The 18,651-nt window shown below is 33.5% G+C and overlaps 2 protein-coding genes across 2 annotated transcripts; both read right to left on the bottom strand.

Annotated features, from left to right (window-relative positions):
• Positions 1 to 6,968: 6,968 nt before the first annotated feature.
• On the bottom strand, positions 6,969 to 11,968 carry LOC114755941 (chaperone protein dnaJ C76, chloroplastic-like). The gene is made up of 10 exons (XM_028944839.1): positions 11,732 to 11,968; positions 11,134 to 11,262; positions 10,904 to 11,033; positions 10,222 to 10,342; positions 9,175 to 9,256; positions 8,617 to 8,667; positions 8,180 to 8,218; positions 7,747 to 7,846; positions 7,390 to 7,557; positions 6,969 to 7,088 (listed from the first exon to the last, which is right to left on the bottom strand). The coding sequence occupies exons 1-9, from the start codon at positions 11,966 to 11,968 to the stop codon at positions 7,427 to 7,429; spliced, it is 1,020 nt and encodes a 339-aa protein (XP_028800672.1). The 3' UTR covers positions 6,969 to 7,088; positions 7,390 to 7,426.
• A 2,477-nt stretch (positions 11,969 to 14,445) lies between these two features.
• On the bottom strand, positions 14,446 to 15,760 carry LOC114755986 (senescence-specific cysteine protease SAG39-like). The gene is made up of 2 exons (XM_028944897.1): positions 15,252 to 15,760; positions 14,446 to 15,145 (listed from the first exon to the last, which is right to left on the bottom strand). Exons 1-2 carry the CDS (start codon positions 15,679 to 15,681, stop codon positions 14,553 to 14,555), a joined length of 1,023 nt encoding a protein of 340 aa, XP_028800730.1. The 5' UTR covers positions 15,682 to 15,760; the 3' UTR covers positions 14,446 to 14,552.
• Between the last annotated feature and the right edge of the window lie 2,891 nt (positions 15,761 to 18,651).

Genomic DNA, 18,651 nt, shown 5'->3' with positions numbered 1-18,651 from the left:
CATAAAATTTTCCTTTAAGTTTCTCAGGTACCTTCTTATCGCAAATACTCCGGTAGCTTTCCTCCACTTTAACCAGCCAGCTTGTATTCTATGAGAAATGTCTCCATTAATTTCCCCATCCCCATCCTGTATAATGGATCCTAGGTAGTTAACTTTTGATACTTGAGGAATAATTTGCTCTCCCAATCCTCACCTCCAATCCCTATACCTTTACCCTTGCCTCCCTCCAAAATCACAATGCATATATTCTGTTTTGTTCCTGCTCAAACGGAAACCTTTCAACTCCAAAGTCCTTCTCCATAACTCCAAACTAGGTTAATCTCTTCTTTTGATTCCGCCATAAGATTATATCATCCGCGAAGAGCAATGGACTTAGGGATTCTTTCTTGAACAGGTTAGTTAGAACATCCAGAACAATGTGAACAAGTACGGACTCAGAGAGGATCCCTGATGTAGGCCAATCTTAATAGGAAAGTCCTTTGTCTCCCCCCGGCCGTCCTTACACTGGCAGTTACCGCCTCATACATATCTTGTATGACTTTGATATACGCAACCCGTATACCTTTCTTTTCCAAGCCTTCCACAATACTTCTCTTGGCACACGATCATAAGCCTTTTCCAGGTCAATAAAAACCATATGTAAATCTCTTCTTTTACTTCTATATCTCTCCATTAACCCCCTTAGTAAATAGATTGCTTCCGATGTGATCTCCCTGGCATAAATCCAATTGGTTTTCCGAAATAGAAGTCTCCAACCTCAATCTATATTCCATCACTTTTTCCCACAACTTCATTGTATGACTCATAAGTTTATCCCCCTGTAGCTTGCACAGTTTTGAATGTCTCCTTTATTCTTGTAAATAGGAACTAAAATGCTTTTCCTCCACTCATCCGGTATATTTTTAGAGCGTAGAATTTCATTAAAAAGCTTGGTTAGCCATATCCTCCCCCTCATCGCCCAAACATTTCAAACTTCAATAGGGATACCATCAGGCCCAACGGATTTTCCATTGTCCATTTTCTTGAGAGCCGCCTTAACCTCTCTCGATACGTATCCTACGATAGAAAGCCAAATTCCGATCATCTTTGTTAATTAGCAAGTCCTGCAAGTCCTGAGTCGCATAATTGCTTCCCTCATTAAACAACTTGTAAAAGTAAGCCTCCCATCTGTCCTTAATATCACCATCAGTAACTAACACTTTACCATCTTCATCCTTTATACACTTAACTTGATCCAGATCTCTCTTTTTTCTCTCCCTTTGCTTCGCGATCTTGTAAATATTTTTCTTTCTCCCGTCTTTGTTCCTAACTCCTGATAAAAACCCTTCATAAGCTTTAGTACGTGCTTCGCTCACTGCTCTCTTTGTCTCTTTTTTAGCCAACTGATACTTTTCCTGGTTCTCTACACTATTGCACAAGTGTATGGCCTTAAAACAATCTTTTTTCTGTTTGACTTTCTCTTGCACACTCTTATTCCACCACCAAGTCTCCTTATCTCTTTGACCAGGACCCTTGGATTCTCCCAAAATTGCTTTAGCTACCAAACGAACCCTTGTAGCTATCTCTTCCCACATCATGTTTGCATTTCCCTGCAACTCCCAATTCCCTTCCTTCAAAAGAGTCCTTTTGAATAACTCCTGCTTCTCTCCTTTTAACTGCCACCACTTAATCCTAGGTTTTGCCACTTGATGGTACTTTTGCCTGGTACTCTTAAAACATACATCAAGGATAAGTACTCTATGTTGGGCACTCACCCCGTCTCCTGGAATCACTTTGCAATTAGTACACAATCTTCTGTCCGGATTCTTAACCAAAAAGAAATCAATCTGTGATTTTGAGACACCACTTTTGTATGTGATTAAATGCTCCTCTCGCTTCTTAAAACAAGTGTTGACAATCTTGAGATCGTATGCAAGAGAAAAATCGAGAATAGATTGTCCTCCACTGTTAAGCTCTCCAAAACCAAAACCACCATGGGCCCCACTGAATTGTCCTGCTTCTTTACCAACATGTCCATTAAGGTTCCCACCGATAAAATTTTTTTCTTCGAGTGGTATGCTTTGAACCAAGCCCTCCATATCTTCCCAAAACTTATCTTTAAGGTGTGTCTCTGCTCCAACCTGAGGTGCATAGGCACTAATGATATTGATAGTATCCTTTCCAACAATTACTCTTAACGATATTATTCTGTCCTCAACCTTTTAACCTCTACCACGTTTTTTTCCATGTCCCATCATCGATGATACCAACCCCATTCCTTGTGCTCACCTTTCCTGTGTACCAAAGTTTATACTCTCCAAGTTCCTTGGCAGCTTCTCCAGTCCATTTGGTTTCTTGGAGGCATAAGATATTAATCCTTCTGTCCCTCATAACTCCTGCTACTTCCATAGATTTCTCATTTAACGTCCCATATTCCAAGTGCCAAATCTAATCTCAGTCTCATGAACTAACTTCTTTAGCCGCCTCCGTCCAAGAGAGTGCGGTAGCCCTTGCTCATTTAACACTACATCCGGGCGACGATGCAGCGGCTCTAGCTCATTTCTCACTGTACTCGAGCCATACAGCGCGTCACATCTGGGCAACGACCTAGCATTAGCATAATTACTTCGTTGATCCATGTTCATGAGATTCGACGGGTTTTTACGTTGGCTGTCGAGGGCCTAACACAACCCTCCTCCTTTATCCAGCTTGGGACCGGCTATACAACATAGGCGGAGTTATTAGATGCGTTTATGATGTATGCAATTAATTAATTAACACTTCCATTCTTTTCATTATCAATATCAATTAATGTCAATCCTAAAAAGAAGTTTTAATTACATTATTTTCATGGTATTTGTTGCTTATTAAATCGATTTACTTCTTCGAATTGATTCAACAGTTTCTTAAAACATAATTTTTTAAAACTTTTTTTTAAAATCTTAAATTTAAAACTTTGGATGAGGATGAATCCAAACATTTTGAATTAATCCTAAAGAAGTTCTGAAACTTTAATGGTCATTCAGATATTTATAGCTTTTATTTATTTTCACAATTGGAAGTATTAAAAGAAATTTTAACAGAAAAATATTAATTTGTGATATTTTTTATATTTTTTATGGTATATTAATCTATCGATTTCTATAAACTTTAAACTATAATAGATGCTTTTAAATTTCAAATAAGCTAGGGAAAATTAGGAAATTTATTGTAATCATTCATACAGCTGACATGATAGTTAAAAAAACATGAGATTATTGCTATGATAAAAATTTTAAATAAATTTCACACAAAATATATATTTTATTCTTAATTCTTAATAAATATGCGGTCATGAGTGGGGGTCCCACTTGGACTCTTAAAAATAAATAAAGAACAATTAGGAAAAAGTTGATACACACACGCAGCCCTTTGTGCTCATCCCCACATTGTTTCTCCGTTCACTACAATACAGTTGCCCCATACTTACCTTTTAATGTTTATCACATTTTCTAAAAGCTTAATTACCTTGAATTTTTTATATCCATAACAGCCCACCTTGTGTCTTTTCATAATATTGACATTTTTAAAAATATACTTACTCTAGTTTTTTTTATATAATTTTGTTAAAAATAATTTGAAACCTGAAATTCATAATTCATTTTTCACTTTTATGTCATTAATTATTGGTTAGTTTTACTGCATTGATTATTATATTGCTCGGTCTTGGCCACTCTCCTTCTATAGATAAAGGTATTTTTTTGGAAGGAAAAAAAAAACTACTACTTGCATTTCTTGATATAAGCCATCTAATTAATGGGTAGATTAAGAAAGTCCAATAGATCATTTAGTTATGACAAATATGAGATAATCTCCCTAGCTAAAATATTTCTACATAACAATATATCATAGAATACATTAACTTATAAATTAAGTAAATGAATTTTAAAAAAATAAATATGAAAAAAGTAGATTAATGTCTTATATTTAAGATCAAATACTCTTCCGGTACTTAATGTAGGACCTAATTGTTAAGTTGATTTTGGTTCTAAATATAAGAACTATTTCTCATATTTATCAATGTTTCCTAAATTACCCCTATGGATACTCCCTCAGCTATAATCAAGTAGAAGAGAAAGGAGGATATTAAGAAACATAATTATGGTATTTTAGAAAAAAAATATGTCATACTCCTCTGATCTTTAATATAAGACCCATTTAACTAGTTTGATTAGATTAAGAAAGTTAGGTAAGCTAGTTAATTATAAGAAAAGTGACATTTTTTCCAAAACACCATAATCATCTTTCTTAATACCCTATCTCCCTCTTCTACTTGATTATGGTTGAGAGAGTATCTATGGGAGTAATTTAGAGAAAATTGATAGATATGAGAAATGGGTCTTATATTTAAGACCAAAATCAACTCAAGAATTGGATCCTATATTAAGGACCGGAGGAGTATTTCTTATAATTAACTAACTTACCTAACTTCCTTAATCTAATCAAATTAGTTAAATAGGTCTTATATTAATAACCAAAGGAATATAATTTAATGCTAAACTAGCTATTATGTTAAGCATCTTTGGACATTTTCCATGTTAATGAGATTTAATCAATTTATTGCCTCCAAGGAGTTGTAAGCAAGTTAATGTGAACTTTGAAAACCGGTTGATGTATTGCCCCCCCGGGGGGGGGTGACATTAAATAATAAATATTCCCCTAATTTTATATATAAATACAAAAACAATTAAATCATGTAAAGAATGAGTAGGGAAAACAGTATGATTAATGCACAAATATAATATCATGTAATCAGTGGGGCAAGAAAAAAGGGTTAAAATTTTAAAAATCTTTTAATTATCTCATAAATAGATAAATAGAATTATTTTTATCCAAAAAATATACCTTTATATATGTGTGTGTGATAGGAGGGAGTATGTTACTAATGACTGCTGGCATAAAAAAAATGTTACTAATGACTAATAAATAAATATTCCTGAGTGTCGGCAGAAGACCAAATTAAATGCTGACCGCTACCGATACTTGATAACTACCACGGCAATACTAATTTAATACTCATTTAATTTAATTTAAAATTTTAATTAGGTTTTTTGACTTTAAAAGATATATTTTTAATCTTTTAATCTTAAAAATATTAACAAAAAATGATAATATTGATATCTTAAATATCAATAAAAATTTTCAGATACTCACATATTAAGTTTAATTTTAAAAATAATTATAATTATTACAAAACATCATCATTTAAGCATATTGATTTTAGAGTCAAAATACCAAACGTATATTTTAACCTAATATTTTATTTAAAAGAAGACAATAATGTATCTCGCAGTTGACATTGACTATTAGCCAAGTCTTTACTAAATTAATTTCAAATTTGAAAAAAGTTCCTTGCACTAATAATCTACAAATATTATATTACATACAAATATATGTACTCCGTGGAAATAGGTCCGTAGGTTCTGACCCAAAAAAAAAAACAAAGTTCCGCGGGTCATGTGTCTCGTGTTGTTAAACTCTATAATTTCTTCAGCTATTTCTTTAACTCAAATCTGTAAGATTTTTTTATTTATTACGAGCACTTAATGATATTCGAAGCTAACTTAGCACTGGAGGTAGTATTACTTATACTAAACTCTAAATAGAAGGAATACTACAGAATGGTTTGAGGCTAATTTATTAAAGGATTCAAGAATCACTAATCTTTTCAAATAATGAATCTTCTAGATGTTTCATGTCAATATCAATCATAAAATTCTACCATGGCCATCATTGTTTGGCAGTGGAAGTGTACTGTGTTTAGTCGTTGCAATTTAGTGGGCCAAAATTACTGGGTCCTACATGTGTTGATAAATAGTGGTTTCTGATAATTTGATCACAGATATTCTTAAAATACTTGTCGCTAAAGTTTCCAGGAATCTTTTTTTTTTTTGGGGGGGGGGGGGACAGAGAGAGAATCGTCACAGAACTTACATGATGGAAATAAGTCTCATCTCTTTTCTTTTTCTTTTTTTGTAGCAAATTTTCTAAAACTCTGATGCGTGACGTGAACGAGTCATAATATTCAGCTTTTGCTAAAAAAAAAAAAAGCCATAAAATCATTAGCCTAATCTGAATTAATACAAACATAAAATTATAACGAATCACAATGTACAGTAATAACTAGTTGTAGATTTTTTTTGACCTGGCACTAGTTGTAGATAATATGGTTGGTTTTTCAAAAATTTCACTTAAGTTGGGTAAATTTCCTTCTTTACTCTAAATCTAGATATTGATACAGTCCCACTTTTTCCAGCATAATAGACAAAGTCCTCAGGTCACGTGCAGAAGAAAAGGAACATGATTATGTCTATTGCTATTAAATTGCACTATCTGTTAAGTCTAAAGCAAAGTTTAAATAGCCTTACCGAATACTGGGAAAAGAAAAAGGGGAAAGGAAAGAAGACTTGATCGCAAGTATTTAAATGAAACAGATACTGTGTGGGATGACAATGAAAGGATATTCTAGGACCATGATTCAAGGTGCTTTAACTAAAATATTATCTGTAGATTAAACAGAGACATTAATCAATCCAGACAAATCCGCTTCTCTCTTTCAGCCTAAAAAGTAAAGCCTAGGAGCTAGTCTATGATCTGTGTCTGAAAAGAATCTTTCTTGAATTATTAACATTTAATCTTGTTTATACTAAAATTATATGTTATCCTCGCTTTAAATAATTGAATTACGATCACCATTGACACGATGTTATTTACAACTAAATAATCAAGCAAAAGGAACAGATAATTGTTTTCAAGTGGGTCTAATCGGTTTTAACACTCACTTTAATGAATTTTCATCGCTTTTCTTAGGCAATCAGATGATAAGGCATAGATGATTGGCAGCCTGTTTGCTGGAGAAGCATGGGAAGTTTCCTTCCTATTTTACTACGACGAACCATTGCCATAAGCTAAATTCTCCATTTTTTTTAATTCTGTATTACTACAATTTATCACTCAGCAGAGTCAAATATTTACCTCAGAGTTGCTTGCATACACAATTAGGGCTAGCGAATGAGAAATAGAGTTCATGAGATTTAATGACAACCTATGGATGAATTAATTACAAGGGCCTAAGGTACCGTTGGTACGAAGCATTGAAAATGAGGGACTGGGATTGGGATTGTAATGAAAAAAATCATTAAAATAGTACTTAGCATTAGTAATTGTTTGTTATATGGGATTAGGGAAACCATAAAGGTGGGATTGGGGAATACCACTTCCCCTCATGGTATTCTCCAATCCCACATATATGGCTTTGGCTAATCTCATATATCAAATAATCTCTTATACTAAACACTCTCTTAGTAGATTTTTTTCAATTGTAATCCCAATCTCAATCCCTCATTTTCAATGCTTCCTACCAAACGCAACCTAAATGTAATACAGCAGGTATAGGAAAAAATACTTGTCAGTTGTCCTTGCCAGAGGCTGCCTCTGGAAGTTTGAATGTCGGAGGCTTGTCAACGCCCCTCCTTGAGTACTCCCTCCATCTTCGTGCGGCTGCTGCAGCTCTCTTCTCTCTCTCTTTCACTTCCTCCTCTGGAAGAAATGATCATTTTGAAGAATAAGTAGCAAAAATTTAGATGGTCATGTTAAGGTAAATGGTCAAGCACTTCTACTACAAACCGACATAATATGTTTAGTGCTTGTTAGCTACTGAACTTTAGAAAACATTATCGATCCTCAACAATAAGGAAATCCTAATACAAGGTTATAAAATCTTCGTACCTGAATTTTGGTAGTCTTTTGTTTTGCCCCAAAGGTTGTCCCAGTAAGAATCTGTCTTACCAGAACCTTTCTGCTTCATCATTCTCATTTTTGCTTGTTCCTGGGACACACACATCACTGTTTAGTTATGATAGCAACTATGAGGAACTTTGAAAAATTGTTCTCTAGTAATTTTGCAACTGTTGCATTATCAGAACGGCAGAGCTATCCGTTCCTCTTGGAAGAATAGTGTACTTGACTACGCTGGAAATGCACATTATTCACCATTTTTATCAAAGCCTACAAGAATCTATTCAAATATATCATCTGCTAAATCACTGAGTTACCCATATGCTTGAGTTTAAAGAACCGGCAAGTTGAGGGTACTGACTAATTGTGGTGCAATTCGGGATAAACACATTAAAGCTGAATTAGATTCTAGAATAATTCTTACCAACACTTTTCCCTGCCTCTTTTCCCACCTGGAGCTTGCCTGAAATTAGCAAGCATAGCTCACAATAGGTCAAAAAAAGGAAAAAAAATATATTGATGGATTTTTTCACACAGTGAACTTGAAACATCAGAAGCATAAACTCAATATGATGAAACCATAAAAATGATACTAGCAGTTTGAATGTCCAAAAGCTTGTCTCTCAAATTCATGTTATGATAACCATTCAAGAATTCTTTCAGGAGTCCAGATAAAAGTTCAAAATTCTAGGTATTTCAACCAGAAAAAATAAAATGCATAATTGTGGAGACTGGAATGTTATTTGAGATTAGGAAAACCATCTCAACCTTCAAAATGCACACCAAGTGTCGATGGAAAATTGGAAGAAAGTCTATGAGGATTTAGAAGTGGATGAACCAATAGCCAATACAGTATCGTACCATTCTAAAAACATCAATTGATGATCCCATTCCTGAAAGCATCAGAGCAACCTGTTCATAACTAAAAGAGTCAGTAAATATGGAGTAGTATATAAAAAAGCTCAATGAGATAGCATAAATTCACATGTCCGGATCCCATTCATTAATATGATGTCGTGTCAATAAATAAAATTAGCTACTAGCTTTCAGCTGATTGAAGAAGTCCACTTCTCATATGCCTATGGCAATTATTTTTCCGCTCAAATTGCTAATTAATTTTGTTCAACTCCTATGTTGTCTGGCTTTCCTTCTGCTTAGAATGACGCTTCTAATTTGGAGAGTTAGAAATCAACAGTGTAAAAATGAGGGAGGCTAAATATTTCAAATTTATGTGCCTTGAAGAAGATTGTGAAGGTTAATTTACGAACTGCTCTTTCATGAAGATTATCCTACACTTATCAGTTGCCAAAAATAGAGAGGGAACAGAGACTATAAGTCAAGGAGGTGATGAAATGATTATAAAGTAATGGAGAAAGTACAAAAAACTGGAATAAATAGACTTTGTGATCAGGGTCTTACGTTGACTCTTTCTACCCGCCGCATTTCATCTTCAAGTAATGATAGTTGTGACGCAGATGTCCAATGAATACAGTCAACAGGGCTGACAGACAGAATCATATTGTAAGATTGATTTGTGATAGCCAAATTGCGAGTCACTTCAAAAGCAATTCAACTTTTGTAGCTGAAGTCCTAAAGCTCACATATCAAACAGCAGCAACAAGATAAAACTTCAGTAAAAAGATAATTTCTACATTGATCTATGATAAACAAACAAGTGTAACACTGGCAGGGGTTTGCCAGACCCCACTATATACGCATTTTATCAGATTTCAACTATTAGAAGTTTTTCAGTTCCAGGATATTTGACATCACAACCTTGGATCTCAACAAAAAGGCTCAAACTGTGAGAAGCCTCAGGCTTGACAAATTTATTAGATTTGTTCGTCTGTACTAGAACATATGAAGAAAAGAAACATAACCATCATATGGACCAAATTATGAGCTTATTCAGATGGGTTTTCGACTTGGAACCTTGAATCAAGCTCACTTGAACTTACCACAGTCTGATTCCTTATACTTCTTTGCAGTTGAATCATGAATAGGTCCTAGATTTCATAAAGCTCAATTTATCATCTTAGTAATTCTGTAACACTACAATAACTAATGAGTTACCACTATTTTAACATGATACCCAAATACATCCGCTGATTAAGATGATTTTAACCTTAATCATACAATAGTAAAACTGGAGGAAAGGCAGTGAATTTACTTCATGAAATGATACTAGTAATTTGAAGACAATGTCAACTTTCAGAACCCATCCCTTTCCGTAAAATTATTGATAATCAATTAGATAATACATGTTTACCATACGAAGCAGAAAAACTAAGATTACAATCAGAAATGCACCTGGCATACAGACTGGCGTTAAAGTAAAATTTAAAATTATCTTTCAAAGAAAAACCTGGTTATAATCAATATTCGGCCAACAGTTTAAGCAGGGTTTATTCAGGATTTCATCATTCTATATCATCTTAGAGCAAGCACAACTGTAAATAAACTCACCAACTTTCAATTGCTTGCTGAACTAATTCAGTTTTTCCACACTGGCTATATGCTCTGGCTCTTCCATAGTCTTCCTCTATTGCAAACACATCAGAGGCCACATTGGCGCAATTTTTGCAACCTGTATAAGAATTTTCAGAGTAATTACATGATAAGCTTTGTCACTGTTCAAGACTTCACCTCAAACGTGAAAAACATCTAATAAAGTCAAACAAAGAATGACTATATTAGTAAACTTGTACATTCAAGAAAGGCGTTAATATTAGTAAACTTGTACATTCAAAGGGCAATAAATAACAGCCAATTGATTTCTTTCGAAGATGTGGAGGGCGTTAATATGTTTGTTAGGGGTATTCAACTATTCATAATAACCAATTATAAGCTTTTACGTAACACCTTCAACTTTTTGAGAGAATTAGTCCTTGACATGATATCAAAACCTCTACAAACCCAGTGGTTAGAGTCCTGATACTCAATGTCCAATTCATTTACTTAAAATTAAGTTTCAGCACAAAGTATGGTAAGTTTCTACTTAGTCGATGCTTCAAGATAAAAAATAATGTGCTGCTGTTAGAGGGCATTTTTGAGAAATTGATAAAAATCATTGACGGAACTAAAATCTTAACAGGTTTGAGTTGAAGTGATTCAGTGCTAGCGAGAGTAAGTGGTACAGTGGACATACCTATGCAGCTGAATTCGTCAACGAAAACATGATCTTTTGGACTAGAATCATCCAAGAAAGGATTGATTGAAGTCAAAGAATACCCGTGAATTTCATCGTAAACCATGCGTTGAACAGGATCACTGAGTACCTGCACTGTAACAGTCAATCTCTCTACCATGAAAACACAGGATAACTTTGTACATATTTTCTTCAACCTCAAACATAGATTTATTTCAAAATGAACCCACCTCATACACTTCATTAATGAAGATGCAAAAGTTCGTCGTCTCAGGATCATCGCCACTCAAGTCTGGATGGCAAGCTTTCATGCAGTTGTAGTAAGCCTTCTTAATCTGCTCCGGCGTGGCATCTGGAAGCTAATAAATTGTACGCACCAAAAATTACCAAATGATACCTCATTAAACAAACAGCATATCTACTCAGTTTAACAAACTGATTTGTCTATTTTTGCTACGCGCTTCGATATTCCACCTACAATGTTTAAGGAGAAAAACAGATCATGGATGAAATCAAGATCAAAAGTTTCACTTAGGCATGCATGTTTCCAGAGTTAAGTCCAGTGGAGTTTCATACTCCATATTTTCCCCATAACTCTAGTAGCATAGGATGATTGATTCAAATGATCGCATATTATCGTTTTAGTATCTTAGTAAACATAAAATTACAACAAAACGCCACTGAGAAAAATACCAAAAAGAAAAAGAAACATAATAAATTGACAATCACAGCTTTTAATCATGTTACACAAAATTTTCCTTGGGATTGAATGATTTGAGTAGGAAGCAAACAGAGAGGGAAATCAGAGTCTGGGAGCAGACAAATTACCAGGCCAAGAACAGCATAATAGTCATCGGCAATAGAATCAGAGAGAGTACTAGAAGTGGAGTCCTCAGCGGCAACCTTAACCCTACCAAAACATCTTCTCTTTGCAGAATCATTCCCAAACTTGCAATGACTGGAAGTCCTGGCGAGAAGCCGCCATGAAGATGGAGAACTCAGATTCAGCAGAGGATTGTGGATTTTGATAGCCTCAGTGTAAACGGGAGAAAGCAAATGAGCCATTCCGATTCGAAGTGGGAGAGACAAAGAGAAGCTTCCTCCCCTCGGCAAGCACAGAATCAAGAGATTTAAAGAAGAAGAAGAAGAACAAGAAGAAATGAAAAATTAGTTAATGAATTTTTTTTTTTTGAAAAATTTTATTTTTTCAATTTTCTGAGGAGGATGAATTTCTGGTGGGGAAATAAAAAAATGGGGGGAAATGCTGACATGGCAAATTTGTAGCCAGAATTGTTTCGGAATGTGAGAGATGAATCTGGGAGTGGAGACAACGAGGCAAAGTCCGTTTTACTTGAAACAGGCACGTGTCGTCACGTGCAAGTTTCCTAGTTGGCGCCTCCGCCGTTTTGGACAATTGCTTCAAGCAAGAGGCAGCACCGCAAGAGCTTCTCATCCTTGCGGCAACTGGTAACGTCTAGAAAATAGAATTAAAAAGTATTTACCCAAAAAAAAGAAAAGAAAATAGAATTAAAAAAATAAGGGAAAAAAAAGAAGAACAAAAATGTCCAAAATTTTAAATTGAAAATTTCGCAATCAAGATGCTAAATCTGCATTTATTTCTAACTACAACGTTTTCTAAAAATTTGTTATAACTGTAAATGTTTGCTTTGAAAATTATTATCGTTTACCGAATAATTTGATTCGAATTCTGGGAAATTTTTATTATAATTTTTATCTTCAAAATAATTATAGCTTTTATTCTATGAATTCAAAATTTAAGTCCTCAAGTTTAATTTTTACATGAATTTTAATTTAAATACTTTACGTAATATTTTTTAAATTAAAAATATATATTACCACACAAAAATTAATTTGGGAGTTGTTTGGGAAATGGAAAATGTGATCAGTTTTTCGTTTGGTGGGTGAAGTTTATTAAATTAAAAAATTTTCAAAACTTGAGATAACTTTGATGAAATAGAATGAGAGGCACCAATGATTTTGGCAGCATGCAATGAGTTTCGGGAAAAAGATGGATTATACTTACATCGTTGAAAATAAATCGAAAAAACCAAAAACGAAAAAAAGTGGCAACGACGATTTCTCATCTAATAAAATTATCTCTTTTTTTCAATGAAAATCAAAATTATCTCTTCCCCGATAAGGCCAATTTTGGACGCTACAAATTTTATTTCAACATGAATTGGATATCTTCTGGGTTATCTGTCCGTAGATTAATTTTGTTTCTTCAAAGACAAAAATAATAATTCCCGAAAAATATTGACATTTTTTAGGACAAATATATTTTTGCCGCGTAGGAAGAAAGACATAGTAGGGGCTTGGGCCAATGACAGCAATTATTATTATTATTATTATTTATTATTATTATTATTATTATTATTATTATTATTATTTCTTTTTGCCAATAATGACAGTAATTCTGTGAAGAGAAGAAACCAAAGAGAATTTGTTTCAGATCAACGGGCTAGAGTTTTCTCAAAAAGTGGCCAATCTTTCAAATTCTTATTAAAAGAGGAGCTAGCATTGAATACCTAACAATAGTTAAAACATGATTACTTTCAATAAGAAAATATTTGTACCTAGCAAAAAAGAAGAAGAGAAAAAAATTTGTTTCCTAGAATTGGAAACGTACCTTTATTCTAGATATGAATTTATGGTTAAGTAATACATGCTTCCTAAATTTTTAGTTAGGTTTATATATTAATCATACCAAGTTTTGAGTTTTACAGTGAATTCATCTAAATTTTATACTTATGCAAATGAATTCTCTTATCATTACTTTATCCGTTATCTTGTTAAAATAATAGAGTATGACTCAGGGTTAATATACAGATATCATAAAATTTAGTGAGTCATATTTACGCATAACTCAAAGTTTAAGAAAATTATTTATACTAAAATAAAGTTGGAAAGGTATTTGATCAGTAACATATTATATTTTTATTAGTAAAACAACAAAATGATTGATAATAGGAGATTTATTTATATAAATTAAAAATTTACGGGATTCCTTGTCAAATTTTGAAAGGGAAATATCGTGGATTAATTCCTCAGTTCGAATGCTTCTGAAAGGACATTTTAAAAGAATGAGGAATCTGACTCGTAGCTTGCCACAAACACACACGTGCGTGTGTTTCATAAACAACATAAAATGAGTAACAAATATTACCTTTGATCCTAATTATATGATCTCGTTTACAGTTTATAAACAAAGTCTTATAATTAAGACCGGAGGTACTACCTCTGGTCCTAATTATAAGAATTAGTTGACTAATTTGAGGAGATTAAGGAAGTAAGTTGAGTTAGTTATTTGTCCTAAATAGATGTTATCTTTCCTAAAATATCCTTGCTAATCAAGTGTATTAACTAGAACTATCATTATTAGAAGGGCTACTTTGGAGAAAAAAAATATAAATATGAGAGACAAAGTGGATTAGGGTCTTATATTTAAGATCAAAATAAAAGTCAAATAGGGTCTTATATTAAGAAACGGAAGTAGTAGTATTTATCAAATAATCGTTAGGTACAGGGAAATCATAATACTTTCATTAATTGTTGAAAATACATGTCAACATATTTTAGGACAAGCAAATAATTCAAGATATGATCTTACATTAACATAGTGAAATTTTTAAGCAGTTGGATAAGAAGCATCCATGGCAATTCCACATAAACCTTCCGTAGCAGTTATGTTCCTCTTCATCCTCACGTACCCTTCCTCGCCCCATTCAGTTCCCCATGAGTTCTTCACAATCCAATACTCAGTACCATTATCGGTAACACCATAACCAACCGCGGTTACACCATGATCCAGCTGTGTTCCACATTCTCCAGTAAAAACTCCGCTTGAATAAAACTGGAAGGAACCATCTCCGGCATCAATGGATACAGACACAGGCTGGTTGGCCACAGCTTTCTGAAGTGCTTCCTCACTGTTAACAGGAACTTTCTCATAACCCCTAATTTCTGCAACATGGGATGCTTCCTTGTTGATGTTACATTTTCCATCAGTTGCTGTGTAGGGGTAGTTTTCCTCAGTGGTAATCCCTCCGTTTTTTATGATGAATTCAAATCCATCTTCCATGTAGCCACCCTCACAACCTTGGTCCACTCCTTTAGTGTCACAGTCCACAAGTTCTTGCTCTGAGAGGGACACTAATTTTCCCGTAGCTAACTGGTGAATCCCTTCTGTTGCTGCAACAGTTGAAAATGCCCAGCAACTTCCTGGTTTTATGTAAACAAAAGTTGACAGATAAATGAACCAATGAGAAACACAACAAAAGAGAATACAAATTGAAACAAGAATAAATCATATGATCTTTAATCTTACCACAATCGCCTTGATTTTTGACGGGAGTAACAGCTCCTTTTTGTCTCCAATCCACAGAAGCAGGAAGAGCAGTAACATTCTCGTACCTAAACGATGTTCCTGTCAGGGACATGTGGGACCTCTTCAAACCATTACGAATGGCTTTGAATTCTTCATTGGTTTGATCTGCAAACTGGTTGATGCTGAGCTTGTAGGGTTTGGTGCCAGCAGAATTGAAGGACTCAATGAACTGAACATTGTTCTTGAATATCTCAAAGCGTGTTTCCTTCTCTGCAGCATCCTTGTACACTTTGCGATACTTGGCCATCCATTGCTCATGTCTTTCTGGTAAAGATGATTCTTGAAGCTTCCGGGATATTGCCGCAGAACTCCAGATTGTGAGAATGAGCAACAAAGTTAGAACATAGCGGTTTTGGCCGTCGGAAGCCATATATGAAGTGATTGAAATATTATTGGAGTATAGATGATAAGGTGAGAAGTTCTTGTTGGCAGTGGGGATGCAAAAGGGCAGTGAGAGGATGATTTATATAGAGATGATATTCTCTTCACAGTAAATATTTTAATGCCAACTTGCAAATTAAAAACAAAATGCAAATAAGATTCCCCCTTCTGGATTTTGAACAATGGTAATATTATACATTTATTTATTATTTCATTTTAAATTGTTAAACCCCCATGCCTGCCCTTGTTTTTCCCCCCACAGTGTGTCTTCCCTCCTTATTTTTGTCTTATAGCTATATGACTAGGTCAGATTCAAGTATTATTAGTTCCGAGTGGAGGTAGCTTTCTCAAAAGTATTTTTTGCATTTATATGAATACAAGTTTGGGAAAGACTTGCATGGATAAAAAATAAATAATTAAATTACACATGCATGGTCCCATTAATTTGATCAAATTATAACGATATCCTTTTTGATAAGATTAGAAGAACTACTTGCCAATCGTACAAGCTAGTTTACCTGAGGATACTTGTGACTAACTTTGCTCTATACATAAATATTAGAAGTCAAAATTTTAACCACTTGTTTAAAATATCATAGCCCCTATTACTTACACCAACGATACAGTCGGAAAAAACGGATTGGCCCATTACTTCGCAAAAATTGATAAATAATAGAAAAGAGCACAAAGTTACATGTGTGTGTGTCACGTATCAAACACAGCCAACTAGCCAGATTTTTGTCGTGCATTACATAGAACATCTTGTACTTGACCAGGCAATTAATTAGTTTTGATGGAGCATAGGACTATGCACCGCATAGGTGTTCCGTTCGTCTCTAAGTTACGTTCTAAGATGCTTAATTTGATAGCTTTATGTGGTCAAAATTAAGGAACATAGACCATTAATGGATAGATAAATGTTCTGTTTGGACATGACTCTATATATTGCAAGACAAAACAGAGGCTTAATTATCTAGCAATTAGGGGATCTCCGAGGTGCGTATGATACGGGGATCCTTATAATTTGGATTTCCAACCATCCTCTTCTTCGTCATTGGGCTATATATATCAACCATATTTTAAAAAAGAAAAAATCATCAAAAAAGACTGTCAAAATAGAAAAATTATAAATAGGGACCCATTACAACATTAGTATGTGTTTTGACAACAATAGTATGGGTTTTGTCAACAATTTTTATAAACAAGTCTTTGTGTGTAATTTTTCAATTTCGATGGTCTTTTTTGTTATTTTTTCTTAAAAAAACACATCACAATATATCAGAAGAAATGAATTTCATAATCTCATTGGATAATTGTACTATAAAGAGTATGTCTTATGGCCTGCAAGGGTCGGTCCGACTGGTTGATAGGGGAAGGCAAGGCGCCGCGTACCCGCCAGGTCTTGGGCTCAATACCTGCGAGGCACCTTGGGATTAGTCTGGTCGGTTTCGGCTGGAATACCCTGAGTTAGCGATAACATCCTACTCAAAAAAAAAAAAGAGTACGTCTTATGTAGATTTCTTGACATTTCAGGGTTCATTTTGGTTGAGCATGTGCCACTGCGATTCTTGTTATAAGCTAGTATTTTCTAAAAGAAATGAGTGATCATTATTATAATTAATTAAGTAGGGTATTAGTTATATTTTTTTAACATTGTCCATATTTAAAATTTTATGTTATTTTTTTAAATTTTTTTAAAGATATAAACTATGATTTTAAATAGCAATACATTTAAAATTTTTCTTCATTTTTAAATAAATTAATTTAATAATCTAATCACCACTGGTTACTCTTTATATAAAGTTGGTTGGATTTTGCTGTTTAGGTGACGCTTCCACAAATTCCTTGTTTTATACTAGACTAGCTCCAGTTCTTAATATAAGACCCAATTGATTATTTTTAAAAAAAATAAAATAATTAAATAATTACTTAATTATAATATTTCTTACATAATCTTTTTAAAGACTTACGTATATTTTTAGATTATATATCAAGTATTTCATAACTTAAGCAAATTAGTTTAGAAAAAAAGAATAAATATAAATACTTAAAATAATATATTTAACTTTTTTAATTTTTCTAAATTAGTAAAATAGGTTTTATATCAATCGCCAACGCCATTAGTTTTCAAACAATTGGATAGCAAGAGGAATCTTTTTCGGTTGAAGGCGTCACATCCTGCATTATTTGAAACTGAAACCTTGCATTATTGAATATTATTAATTGCTTCTACGCATGAAAGAATAAACTAGAAATGTGACTTGTTTTATGTTTACTATAACATGCAGACAAACAACAAGTATACCTATGCAGTTTTGCAACTATGATGATCTTGTTTCAACCGTACGATAAATAGTTAAATACCACAATTTTGGCTTCTTGCAACTTGATAAACCATACATCTCCTTAAAAAAAAAAAACCAATGCTAAATTTTTGTAACTGATTATGGACGTAACGTGCCCATGTGAATAATATGTGTGTGTCTATATGCATATGATTTTTTAATAAAAAAAAGGATGGCGTATTTTGCTCATTTAAAACATCGTTTTGATATGAAAAGGATAAGTAAAAGCTCAGGTTTTTTTACTTTCAAAAACAATAATTCAGTTGATAGGATCACTTAACGGCAAATATATATACACAGCGCTTCCGGTCGTAATTATAAAACTTTATTTGTAGAGTACAAATAAAGTCTTATAATTATATATTCATATATATTCACATTTTCAATTTATGCGACTTATTGAAAACACATAATTTTTTTAGTAAGCATATTCGCCCAAATATAATTCATATATACAACTACTTAATGGTATGGATTTTTTTTTTTTATGATATGGATTAAAAAGTGGTTGCTTATAGTTTCTTCTACAACTGTTAAGCTTTAAAAATTCAAAAAGTCCAGGTCAGAAAAACCTTCAAAAAATTTTCGATTATGGGATCATGTCTTGCATGAGT

This window comes from Neltuma alba, unplaced genomic scaffold, assembly GCF_004799145.2.
Source record: "Neltuma alba isolate B1F8T4 unplaced genomic scaffold, ASM479914v2 tig00001359_pilon, whole genome shotgun sequence".
Lineage (NCBI taxonomy): Eukaryota > Viridiplantae > Streptophyta > Magnoliopsida > Fabales > Fabaceae > Neltuma > Neltuma alba.
Note: the sequence above shows the minus strand (reverse complement) of the source record. Positions and strands in the feature narration are given on the sequence as shown.

What these genes read in the sequence shown, in the direction of transcription:
- LOC114755986 (XM_028944897.1), bottom strand. Translation starts at nt 15,681, where the DNA reads ATGGCTTCCGACGGCCAAAACCGCTATGTTCTAACTTTGTTGCTCATT. An exon ending in CAAAAATCAAGGCGATTGTG is followed by an intron (nt 15,146 to 15,251) that starts GTAAGATTAAAG and finishes ACATAAAACCAG; the next exon opens with GAAGTTGCTGGGCATTTTCA.
- LOC114755941 (XM_028944839.1), bottom strand. Translation starts at nt 11,968, where the DNA reads ATGGCTCATTTGCTTTCTCCCGTTTACACTGAGGCTATCAAAATCCAC. An exon ending in TCATTAATGAAGTGTATGAG is followed by an intron (nt 11,034 to 11,133) that starts GTGGGTTCATTT and finishes GTTACAGTGCAG; the next exon opens with GTACTCAGTGATCCTGTTCA. An exon ending in CAATTGATGTTTTTAGAATG is followed by an intron (nt 8,219 to 8,616) that starts GTACGATACTGT and finishes TGCTAATTTCAG; the next exon opens with GCAAGCTCCAGGTGGGAAAA.